The sequence below is a fragment of the Oxyura jamaicensis genome, chromosome 4 (genome assembly GCF_011077185.1).
Source record: "Oxyura jamaicensis isolate SHBP4307 breed ruddy duck chromosome 4, BPBGC_Ojam_1.0, whole genome shotgun sequence".
NCBI classification, from domain to species: Eukaryota; Metazoa; Chordata; class Aves; order Anseriformes; family Anatidae; genus Oxyura; species Oxyura jamaicensis.
The window spans coordinates 17,763,888-17,776,872 of record NC_048896.1 but is presented as its reverse complement, the minus strand read 5'-3'; the positions used below and the strand labels follow the sequence as shown (position 1 = coordinate 17,776,872).

The 12,985-nt window shown below is 40.0% G+C and overlaps 2 protein-coding genes across 2 annotated transcripts in view; one reads left to right on the top strand and one right to left on the bottom strand.

Annotated features, from left to right (window-relative positions):
• Positions 1–12,985, bottom strand: part of AMMECR1 (AMMECR nuclear protein 1) — a 106,569-nt gene that overhangs the window by 44,115 nt on the left and 49,469 nt on the right. The window contains exon 4 of the mRNA XM_035323710.1: positions 588–698. Within this exon, the coding sequence (XP_035179601.1) occupies positions 588–698 (111 nt within the window). The remainder of the gene's footprint in view (positions 1–587; positions 699–12,985) is intronic.
• TMEM164 (transmembrane protein 164) overlaps positions 1–12,985 on the top strand; it is a 110,376-nt gene that overhangs the window by 92,729 nt on the left and 4,662 nt on the right. The window lies entirely within an intron of this gene.

Sequence of the window (12,985 nt, the reverse complement as noted above, 5' to 3'; positions counted from 1 at the left end):
TTAGGTGTAGATCAAAAAAATGAAGGATTATGCTGCCAGGGAGTGAAGGATTATCATCACTTACCTCCCTCATCCAGAAGCTTCCCACTCAGGGGCTGGGATGTATCTGAAGAGTAACATGTAATGGAAATTTGTAGCATTAAATTAACTGCAGCTGATTGGAAGCACCTGATGGAGAAGAGGTGAGAATACCTGCTGTTTTAGAAGCGTGAATAGGATAATCCCAAAATCTGACTTTGTGGTCTTCTGCCCTCACATTAACTATTAAGCTTAAAATTTGTCTGAGCACTGGGAAAAAAATACTACAACAGTCAGTTACAATAAGCTACTGGAGAGTAGTTTTCTAAACCAGTAAAAATAATGCAAAGGATCAAGTTATGGTTTAAATGAAACCATAATCCCGTGGCATCAGTAGTCAAATAACCAGGCAATGATGTTTAGCATCAAAGGGAGATAGAAGTTTTCATTGATCAGTACAGTGACACAGCCGAAAAAACCAAACCAACAAACAAACCAAAACACACCTATCAACTCCCCAGTAGAGTATTTAAATACTTAAGTCAAGGCTGCAGGAAACAAAATCTTACCTAGTAAGTGTGTACTCCCTGAGTCCTGAATGCAGGTTCATGGCGGAAAAAGTACCTATGCATCCACGCAATCGTTTATCTCGACCAATCTTCCACGTTACAAACAGTGGGCTGTTTTAGGGAAGAGAAGAAAAAAAAGACATGATCACAGAAGCAATATTGACAGTCAGTGTGGAATTTCAGCAACTGTGCTCTTCCTTTTTGAGCAAGGGGAAGCCAAACGTCTAAAGTAACTGTATGTGAGGGGGACACAGTATTCAGAAATGTAGTTTGCCATTCTTTTGGCTGATATAGAGATGTTACTCACATGAAGTAGCAGGAAGTAAGACTAGTAGAATACTTAATAGCCAGAACAAAATTCTGCTTGGTAGCAGACACGATACACGTTACCAGTTAGCCTTCTCTTGAGAATAGGAAAAGCCTCTCCTTAGACATCTATAAATAAAGAACCTTTAACAGAAGAGAAGAATACCTGTGACACATTAACCAGCCCTCCACCTGAACACACTTTTGTCTTTAACACTGCGGACAAGAAACTACCAGAAATCCTTGGAAGACACACAAGTTTAGGAACACTCTCCAAACTTAAAGGGCTACCTGAACAAAGGATATTCTTTCCATGAATCCCAAGTCACCTACAGTCAGCATTTAAGAATCTCATAAACAAACAGGAGTGGAGCAAAAGCCCTCGTAAGCTGTATACATCACCATAATATAAGTGTGACCATTGCAAATAAATATTTCTGTTAACAAACAGCTTTGTATTAATCCAGAAAGTGAAAAAGGAATCAGTCAACTTTCTGGGACCAAAGTTTTCATTATACTTCTGTACCACTGATCAATACACAAACACCAGAAAGCTACACAAACATGAACTTCTCAAGGAACTGCACACAGCTCCTGGATAAGCAGCCCTCTCAGCTCTAAGAAGATTTGTAATCCGGAGATAAACAGGGGTGTATAGAGAAGAAAAGCATATGAACATACATGTACACAAAATCTCTCTCTGTATGTTTTCCAGAAAGTAGACAAATCAAAGTGATTTACACAAACACACCTGCACTTTCTCTTACTAGCAGGCTTAAGAATACTGAAATGACTTCTTATTTTTTGACACAGTACTCTTGATCACAAGTAGGGTCACGTTTCTGCAGAACAAACACCTGCCTTCAGCTCCTTCCCCTTAAATCTGGTTTTAGTTGTTGTGAGAAGGCTATTCAGGCATACCTGTGCATCACTCATGGTATGAAGGCCAGAGCCATGCTGCACAAAGGCTGACAGAAGCGAGGTGTGTCAGTGACGTTTAGAACACCTGCAACCATCTCAGACACCTAAGGATGCTTGACTCTCTCCAAACCTACCTGATGAGGCACTGCTCGCCAGCATTTTGTGCATGTACAAGCCACCATGCTGAGTATCCCTTGTTTCTCTTTATAGCTTTTTGCTCTCCACAGTGTCCTCACCGTACAGTCCGCAGTCATTGCTATGAGCATCAAGACGTCTAACATGAGGTAATCTAACCTCAGGCTAGCATCTGAGGAGATTACAAAGCAAATGTAATTATCATGTGTGCCTTCAACGAGGGGAGCAGATCCAGAAGCACAGATTTTAAAAAAAAGACAAGTTGACTACATCCAAAAAAAGAAAAAAAAGAAAAATAATCTTTATCTGTTACTACTATCAGTGGCAAATAACGAGCAAGATTAACAACACTTAACCGTAAATCAGCCTTTGCTAATTATGTCGTCTGACTACTTTTCAATGGCCAGTAAAAAACAACAACAAAGTTTCTTTCTCTGTAGTTTGTGAAACAGAGAACCTCCTTTTCCAGCCATGCTAAGTTTCTTACGTTACACCAAGGCCAAGAGCTTTAGTATCTGAGAAGCTCAGTCACTGCACAACTGTGTTAACCAGTGGACAGTGAGACCTAGACAGATGTAACTGTACTGGAGGCATACACACGTGGATGTGTGTTGTTGGACTCCCGCTTCATTTCACAGCGCATACTCCCTTTTCTCCCTCCATCCCATTCGCTTTCTCTGGTGTGGCACAAGGTCTTCATCACACGGCAGGGAGAACACACACAAACTCTCAGTCTCTACAGCACCAATGCAGCAGCATCCGCTCCTTTCACAACTTTCCCAAACACATTATCGCCTGCTGGTAGAGCAACTTCCTCCTTTATTTGATTAAACTGGGCAAGTTCCCTTCTTTCAAGGACAATGAAGGGAAGGGGAAGCTTAAGGCGTATCTTTTGGATTTACTTTTATTTCTTGTGGCTTTTTTTTTTTTTGAGAATGAAACAAAAAAAAAACACAGGACTTGATGACCCTTGTGGGCCCCTTCCAACTTGGAGTGCTCTATGATTCTCTGATAAAAAAAAAAAAAGAGCATAAAGCCTGGAGGAACTCTTACCTCCTGTTTAGCTGTTTAGTGTAACATAGAAAGTAACACTATGACTTCTCCACTCAGATCATCGAGCAGCACTTGACTAACGTTTTCAAGAAATGTATCTCAGTTCACCCAAATGGTACCAACAAAATTAGTAGATTGCAGTGGTATTGAACATGCCTTTTCCCCACTTCAGAGAAGCAAGCCTAAGTAGGATTCAAATCGGACCTCACGATTATTCTCTTGACCTTTATCTTTGGATTATGAGATTTATTACTTGTAATATACTTTGCAGAGTGCTATAATTCAGAGAAACATACATGCATGTACCTTCTTGTCAAAATGGAATTCCTTCCAGGATGGCCTCAGTACTGCTACTGTAAAAAGACGCAATATCAGAAAATGTGCTGAGACCACCAAAAGAACGTCAAATAGATTGTTGAAACATTTGCATGTGCTTTGAAGGTTCTTGTCAACCAATACAGAAAGAAAAAGTAAAGGTTACACAGCTGTTTATTTGTACCACTACTAGTAACATGAACATACAAATCATACTAAACTTAAACCTCTATCCATTGGCTAAACGAACCATCACTGGTAGCTAGCTGCACATGCTCAACACCACAAAAATCTGACTTGAGATATTTTTCCAATATTTCAGTTGCTGCTTCCCCCAGTCATGCTTCCCTGTTCCCCAGGAGCTGCTACAGGTGTCAGCATGTCTGCATGTAAGATTTAAGCCTACTGAACAGAACTACTTTTCCTAATTACCTTCAACGACATCTTCAAAGCATAATATGGACCAAAGGTTCAGAGAAGTCAGTGACCCAAGAGGATTCTAACTCTTAAAGTCCACGAAATAAGGCCAAAAGAGACCTTCAGGGCTCCTGCTATCATAAGGAATAATTATATAATTTTGTTCATAAATTATCTATACTCTTTATCTTAAAGAGCTCTAGAAATAATGGGACAAAAAAACCCAAAATGAAAAATTAGAAGTTTGCCTTGAAACCTCACTGAAGTTCAAGACCTCTGAAAATACTCCAAATTCCTGCTAAAACGTATTCCCTGTCAGCTCATACCTAGCTATTCTTGTACTAGCCTTGTCCTTTAGCTTAAGGAGTTCAATTCCCTTCCTGGTTATTATTCCCCGAAGTATTTACAGAAAGAATCTATCGGCCTTCACTGTGCTGAGCTAAACAGGTCGTGTTCATTCAGTTTCCCCTTAAGCGGGTTCTTCCCCTTCTGACCATCACAGCTCCCTACACCTTTTTCCAGTTTCAATTCACCATCTTGAAGATCACTGTCCAAAACTGTACTACAGGGGAGGGAGGGTCTTTTACCCACATTAGTGCTTCCATCTCTGAACTAGAAACACTGACTGCTACATTTTAGGATCTACTCTCACAGCCTAATGTATTTCCAAGTCTGTCATTCACAACCTTACAAAGCATTTCTGTTCTTACACTAAACAAAGACAACAGAAAACCTGCTCATAGAAACAGACAAACTATGCAAAGAATGTATTTCTCTTTAGTAGCGTTCTTCTGCTTTTATTGGCATCCTTGGTTTCAGCTGTTTGCCTCTTTTCCTTAAGCCTCCAGTGCTCTTCTTGTGCTTTAAAGCCAGTAAAAATCCACAAATAAACTTGCCATTTAACAGCCTCAGATCTCAGGTTTGCAGTACAGTGCCAAACTCCAGATATCGACATCAAGAACAGCTGAGTAAATATGTAACTTTTCAACTTGAAAAAAACAAAACACTTATTTTCCTCTTTTTTTTTTTTTTTTTTATTTTTTTTTAAAATGAGCAACATCTTGTTAGACCTGAAATGAAAATCTGCACCTCCAGGCACCTGAAACAAAAACAACAGAAGTGAAAAACTTCAGTAAAAGCAGAAGAGGAGGCAGACGTGATGCTCAGGAGTCCCTTTCATCTAGCCACGTAGGATATGCATCACATGCTGGAGATCTGGGTCGTCTTTTTGCCTAAAGAAGTTGGAGCCCACATATCCCACATGAATGCTAGAGTACATCAGGGTGGAACGCTCTCGCCTTTCTGGCTCAGGATCCCTCCCTCCCTCATGAATTTTTTGGTTGTGTTTTTTTGGAACATTCATTAAAACAGATGCAGTTGCCTGCGAGGGCTCTAACAATCAGCTTCATGTCATTCTCTTACTCAATTCAGGGTGAAGCATCTTATTAAAAAGCAAAACAGCTCTGGGCTTGGGAGTGAGCCCTCTTGAACCAAGAGACTTGGAGACGTCCTTGTCTGATGGATTACCCAGCTTCTCACCGCAAAGCCAGCTACCTCTGACATACCCTCCTGCCAGAGCTAACAACAGAAGTCAGGCAAAGCACCCTGAACACCCAGTAGCTGAAAACTGATGAAAGAGTCTTCAGAGCGTACAGAGGCAGAAGAGACCAAACCTAGACTCTAAAATTCTGTAAATATGTTAATTGTTCCTCTTCCATAAGGCTCTTTATTTTGTGTTTAGGGGTGTAGACACTGAAAAAATATTTCCATCTAAAGCTGCTTACTGGTGTCAGCAAAATCACAAGTGACCTGGAGATGATAGAACTTTCCATCCAGCCATTGCTTAATTTACTATTTATTGAAAAGTCTTGCCCAGCTCTAATCTAAATAGATCTTGCAAAGCAGACAACTGTTTCAATTATTTGCTGTGGGCTGCTATACCAGCTGATGGTATATTGTTTTTCCCCTACTTTCAATTGGGAAGCTGAATTAAAGAGATAGTTGCAACACCATAAAATCTTAAAGCTGCCTTTTTTTTAAAAAAAAAAAATATAAAATTGCAGTCATCAGAAGGGCCATACACAAGTGTAGTAACAAAGAGATGTCATCTCCTTGATGGACTAAAACATACGCACGTATCCAATATCCTACTTATCCTAAACACTGACCTGAGAGGCTAGCCAGAAAATGTGTGGCTGAAGCACAAGAGCATGGGTCACCCAGAGCCCTGCCCCATGTGTCACTTCAGCTACTTTTACACCTTTTTCATTAATGAAGAAACTGGGACAGCCCCGTACTTCAGTTGAGCATTGATCTGTTACAACTTGTATGGTTCTCTACATGAAGATTAGAAGGTTTAAACCTATATGAATATCAAAAGAAAGCAAAGTATTCTTATGTACCATGCTTACCCAGTGCCCTAAGAATATTTCTAGTTAATATTTCACAATAAAAATCCCCTAAAAAAAATTAGTGACCTACTTGCTATATGTTACTGAAAATACTTCAACTGAAAGTAAAAGTGTGCGAGCTATTTTAGTAATCAGCTCTCACAGTCAGAGTCAGCATGCTGGCACTGTGTAGTTAGCAATGTTAAAAATACATTATTTTAATATAAAGCAGCACTGGATACAAGCTGACTTTTATTTACCAGTAGTTTTAGTAGAAAAGGAAAGGGATTCTTTAATTTGGAAGGTGGAAGAGGCAAAAAGCATGAACGCATGGGTCTTTTCTTGTACCATTAGAAGCGGTATGAAGAGTTTCTCCTCTTTGTTATGGATCGGCAGAAAAAGAAGGCGGGGGGAAAGGAAGGAAAAAGGGGGGAAAGGAGAGGTAACAGATCAAAAATATTTCTCTGCCTTTATGAAAGAAGAGTGAGGGCTTATCTTTATTTCACTTGAAGATTCTCAAGTAGTAGAAAACTCAAAGGACCTATTTAACCTATCAACTTTTGTAACAAGGAAGGGAATAAAATCTTTACAGGTCTAGTAATACTTGTCATCCAAGGCTGTAGGATCAGACGCTTAAGAACTCAGAATAGTGATCCCTTTGTGGGACCAGAGTGCTTCTAATCAGCTCCAAGCATCTCCAAGCACAGCACTCCCAGGAAGTACTCTACACAAGCAAGTTGCAAAGGCAGTGGTTTCCTTTGTTTCACAAAAGTGAAAAAGTGAACAATTCCTGAATTCTAGACATTTTTTTTTAAGTTAAAACTCTTTGTCTTATTCAGAATCACACTAAAACTGACAAGAATGCTGAACAGTCATGTAATAATGTTTCAAACTAGAAAAAGACAGTCTATCATCAGAACAGTCAGCTGAGATCCCTTGCACAACCGATGCCTTCTTAAGAATCACACAAAGCAGTCTCCCTACTCACCGATGCAATCTAAGCTTTGTTATTCTCCAGGCTGTGGCATTTCCACATGCCACAATTCAGTGAACTAATTCACATTACTCAATATAAGAGAATATAGCTTAATAATGAAGGAGGTGGGTGCATGCACACTGATAGCTTTATCAAGGGCATCTGCACATATGCTTCATGGTGCGGGGAGGGTAGATATGTTGAAAGTACCTAGTTTGTGATGAAAGGGAAAACTTGATGGATGATATTATGGAGCTAGACAGTGACAACAAAAACCTGGTGGGAGCCTTGTTGGAACAGAATCATAAAAGTACACAATGTGCTCCAAGGACATTTTGGCTTACCAGATCTATGCTGGAAGAAATCTGGTAAGACACAAGAAAGTCAAGGAAGCTCTTGCAGCATGTTGGTGGCTCCTGTCCCTCCTGTTCTTTTGTTGTTTTTAAACTCAGAGGGTGTGGAAAAGAAATTGAGAAGACCTAGATTTCATTTCAATAGTTTCCTCACTATCTCTTTTCCACTTGGAAAAAAAAAATCTGAAGTGAGAGTGACCATGAAAAGACAAGAGTTCAGGAACCTTCAAAGGCGAAGAAGAGAGAATGGCAAAGAACAAACAAAATCACCACAACCCACATCACCTACAATTGTCGGACCAATGCAGTTAATACCAGCCAAGAAAAAAAAAAAAAGGTTGGCTAGAATAGGAAAAGACACCGTTCAAGCAAATTAGATTGTTTTTAAATACCTCAGACCAGCTAAATACAGCTAAGCTTTAACTTCACAGTAACTGAACTAAAATAGTTGTCTTCGAGAATGTGTCATGAAGGGATGAGACACCAGGACACAGCAAGAGAAAATTTAAAACCCAGAGAAGACAAAAAAGTGATACTCCCTTTTTGGCTGTGTGAATTTTAGGATGCTTTTGTTTATTTCAGTATAATGAGCTCTGTTTCCTAGAAAAATACTGAAAGAAAAAATCCTACAAAACAAGAAAAGACACTTGTCAAGTTTGGCTGTTATCCATTTCATGCCAAAACAAACTTGCCTTCTCTAACAGGCCTTGCCTTAAAGGGAGAATTAAAACGTATTTTGATTTTAGTAAGGCTTTTTGACACTGTCTTTTAAGTAAGATAGCAAAACATGGTCCAGATGACTCATCTACAGAACAGGGTCAAAACCATGCACCAGTGGAGTTCACCATCAAAACGGAGCTCTTTACCAAGCTGTGCTCTACAGGAACATATTCTGCATTTGGTATTGCTCATGTCTTAGTCAATGTTTTCATCAAGCATCTGAGTGATGGGAAAGAATGTGCTTAATAAACTTGCACCACAAGGAAACACACTGCAAAAATTAAGATCTTGTCAGACTGAAGACCTGTATGGCAAGAGAAAGAAGGCAACGCTACAGAACATAATTTAACAAGTGAAGTTTTACACTCAGGAATAATTTAACAATAGGAATAGACAACGTAGTAACAAGTGAACTCAGAGCACTTCTAACATTGAACATTGGGCCTGTATAGGAGGTCAAATGGGCGATCACGGAATCACAGAATATCCTGGGTTGGAAGGGACCCACAAGGATCATCGAGTCCAACCCCTGGCTCCACACAGAAATCAGGCCCTGTGTCAGAGCATTGTCCAAATGCTCCTTGAGCTCTGCCAGCTCAGGGCTGTGACCACGTCCCTGAGCAGCCTGTCCCGGTGCCCAACCACCTCTGGGTACAGAACGTTTCCCTCACACCCAGCCTGACCCTCCCCTGTCCCAGCTCCATGCCGTCCCCTCGGGTCCTGTCACTGTCCCCAGAGAGCAGAGCTCAGCGCCTGCCCCTCCGCTCCCTGTCAGGGAGCTGCAGGCCACCATGAGGCCTCCCCTCGGCCTGCTCTGCTCGGGGCTGAACAACCCGCAGGACCTCAGCCGCTCCTCACACATCTTCCCCTCCAGACCCTTCACCATCTCTGTAGCCCTCCTTCGGAGGCTCTCTAGTAGTTTACGGTGAGGCTGCACCAACACAAACAAAAGCACTGACAAGGCCCAAGCATCAGAAAGGACAAGGTATTGGAATAACACTCCAAGAAAGGTGTTGACTAAGAGAAGCATCCAGAAGAGCCACCAGAGATCTGCTAGCTGTGAGCTAGGAAAAGAAATGGAAAAGACTGGGGTTTAGTCTAAGGAAGAAGAGTCCAAATAGACATCTAAGAGCTATCAAATACGAAAAAGGCTTTTTGCAAAGGCAATGAAAACAATCTGTTCCCTATATCCTCCTTAGATAGTTCCAGAAGTGAAAGGATTCAACTATGGCAGGAAAAATTCAAGGTAGGTATTAACTTTAAAAATAGTAATGCTAAGAAACACAATTTCTGGGATTGACTGCCTAGAAAGATGCATAAACGACACCATCACCATATCTTAAAGGCCTTCACAAACAGACCACTGTCAGGAATACTGTAAATGTATTTGATTCTGCCCTGTAACAAGAGACTAGACCAAATGTCCTCCTGATGTTTACTGCAGGCTCATTTTTTGATTCTGTACGATGCAACCTAAAATAACAAAGGGACAATTCATGCATGAAACTCTTTTAAATTGTGGGACAGATGACTGTCCTTACAAACCTCCAGGATCAAAACCAAAACATACAAGAAAAAGCACTTTCATCTTGAAAGCTTCTGTCCATTTATCTCTATGTAGTGGTATTACAGAAATGAACAGAGATATGAGTAACATTATCCATATTCTAAAGTTCAGAAACCATCTTATTGCTTAAAACAATACAATTTAGTAGCTTCAGTGAGGTTCAAGGTACTGTTCAAGGCTTCCTTCAGAGCTAAGCTCTTTCTGAATCAAGAATAGAAGCCAGTTTCCTCAGCACTTTGAACTAGAAGCTCAAAGTAGGCTCTAAAGTGAAAAATTGAACAAGTCCATGGATAGCTTTTCTATTCTGAACACCAACATAAAAGCCCCTCAAAGGGTAACTTTTGTCCCTTTTTTTGCCCAGAATTAACTCACCTTAAAGACATCTATAGTTTCTCCTTTGGCCCAGTTAGCCTAGATGCAAACTACAAGCTAGTTTTTCCACTACAGGGCTACTTAATACGTATTTTGACATAAGATAAAAAAACAACAAAACACTACTTGCTTGACTACTTTTACACAATAGAAAAAAAGAATTAGCTGCTGAGTAAAGTGTCTGAAATCCATTATTCTGCCTGTGCCCAGTTATAGACACACACACACTTTACCAGAATAATCCTTTCCTCTAGCAAAATTCCAAAAGACTGGGACACGTCTGAAAAAAAACATTTCCCCTAACAGGAGGTAATTTAGTCTGTGCTAACATGCTTCTTCCTCCTGGGGAAATACACTGAGATTCTTAAAAACAGACCATGCTGCATTAGCCTCCCATCACAGTCAGTCAATGAAGAAGGATCATTATTGCCAAAACACAATGATCCAAAGACAAACATCACCACATACCAGCTTCAGATGACAGATGCAAATTTCTACGTTAAAAACCTACAGAATTACTGAAAAAGTTAAAGTACTTCTGAGAGCACAGCATATTCTTTCAGTCATTGTCAGCACTGAATGATCAAATGAGCATCTCTTTACACTACTGTGCTTCAGAAAATCATTTTGAGATTTCTTTACCCATATAATGGATTTCACAGATTTGGTGGTTTTCCTGAAATCATCACATACCCCAGAGAGATCAGCCTTGCAATCAAAACTTGAACTGCTAGGTGTGAATTTGTTAGCAAGTTCTGCTTATCTAAGCAGCTAATCTTAAGGAGGGTCAGCAAGCAGCTACTATTTTAAGAAAATCTAGTTTAAACAACAGCATAATCAGGGTTAAGAATAAAGAGGAGTGCTTAATGGCAGGTCATTTTCTAAAGTGAACCTACAAGACCATAATTAAAGTTGCATTCAATTTATTAAAACTGAAATGATTTTACCAACTTAAATTAAAAATAGAAAAAGATTGATAGAAATTCACATACAATCAGGTGATATGTCTGTTCATTCAGCTGAACGAACAGTGCTGTAGTTTTGTATGCTACCATTATACAAATTGAGGCAATATGGGCAGCAGTCCAGAAAAGAAAAGGTACAAGTAACAACTTACAGGGTGGGGAGGCATGGAGAACATTTAGGTATGTCCAAATGGACAACTCTCCATCACACACTACTACATAGTGACAGAGTAAGTCTTTTGCACCTTTTCCCTTCAGCTCTCGTAAGACAATCTACCAACTTCATGAAATGAATCAAGTTTCTCTGACATGTTTTTAAGTTCTCTGTTCACTTTGCTAAAATAAATATTTATATGTAACAAAATCCAGAACTACTAAGAAATCACACAAGTTGATTATGCAGGCTTATTTAGTACTACTGCTAAAAAAAGATTTGAAGATTTGCAGTTCCAGAGAGAAACAAAACCAGCAGCAAAAGTTAGGTTCTGTGCAGGCAGAGAAGAATGGCTCAGAACAAAGCCAGGTTTATGCACCTCTGTCCTAGAGCCTGAAAGTGTATTTGAAACTAAACATAATTATTTGCAGCACCATATAACTGCATTTTCAGAAAACAAATTTAAAAATCATTGTATTCAAGACAGGGATACTCTTCAGCACTGTAAGGGTGCCAAAAACCGCTTGCTTATGCTGCAGCAGCTCGGGGCCACAGGGCTCCTGGAAATTCCTGGGGATGGCACCTTCCGTGCACGTCACCCATCCGATTGTTGGCTGTGTTGCCTAGGGTTACTGATGCATCTTCAAGTCTATACATCTGTTTTTAGGGTAAGACGTGTGAATTTTCCTCTAAATGGAATGTTTCTTTCCCAAATTTCCATAATGACAAACCGGACTGTGCATAAATCCGAGTTTGTACGAGGGACTGATTTGTCATGGTGTTTGCACAAACATACAGCCAAGCACGCACACGCTAACCAGAAGGATATACCAGTTAATCATCTCATACTGCTTCAAATTACACTGCTTCAACAATGTTCCAGCTGCAGCTTTCTACCACCACCAACTCGCAGATCCATCAAGCAGTTTTACAACTCCATTAGCAAACATCAAGTTTATACAACTGGATAGTTGCTAAATCATCAAGTTAAATTAAGTCACCTAGAACTGGGTATCTCTCGAACATCAATGCCTTAAGGCTGTCCTTCAGCCAATAAGACCATTTGTATTTCCAAAACATTAGGATGAAACTTAACTTAGGATCCAACACAGATCTTACGCAGTTAGGACAGAAAGTATAGGCAAGAGAAGAGAAACTTCCTTGCCCTTAGAAAGCATATGGTTCGGAGCCTGAGCTCTCAATACAGCACAGTGGGTTTTTCTGCTCTGTTTTTAAAAATCAAACCTTAGAAACAGTTCTAGCCCATACAGCTATGTAGACAGCTTTCCAAATATGACCCAAGTATTAGCCAATGCAACATCACAAGGTTATTCCAGCACCTTGGCTGCCGATCTTAGCAACAGTGTTAACACAGCCCTTGTGTTTACTATTTCTTGTCAGAATCATGCATGCAACAGGGAAACCATTAGTCATTTCCAATTTCAAATAGTCTTTGCAATGATGAAGAACAGTGGCACAAAGCCTTCACCCACACAAAAAAAAGGGAGGAGAACATGACTTCAGAGTAGACATCAGGAGAAAAAAAATCAGGAAGAAATAAAACTGAAAATTCCTAATTCCTCTGGAAGACTGTGGAAGACAAGGAATAGCAGTGAAAGAATCTTTCATCTTCCTCTGAATGCTGAGCAGAACAAGTCAGTGAGCCCTAAATAACAGAAGTTACGGAAATAAAAAAGAACTATCCGAATGAGACAAGGGTTTACATCCTCTTTAAAACACAGCGACTGTGATGC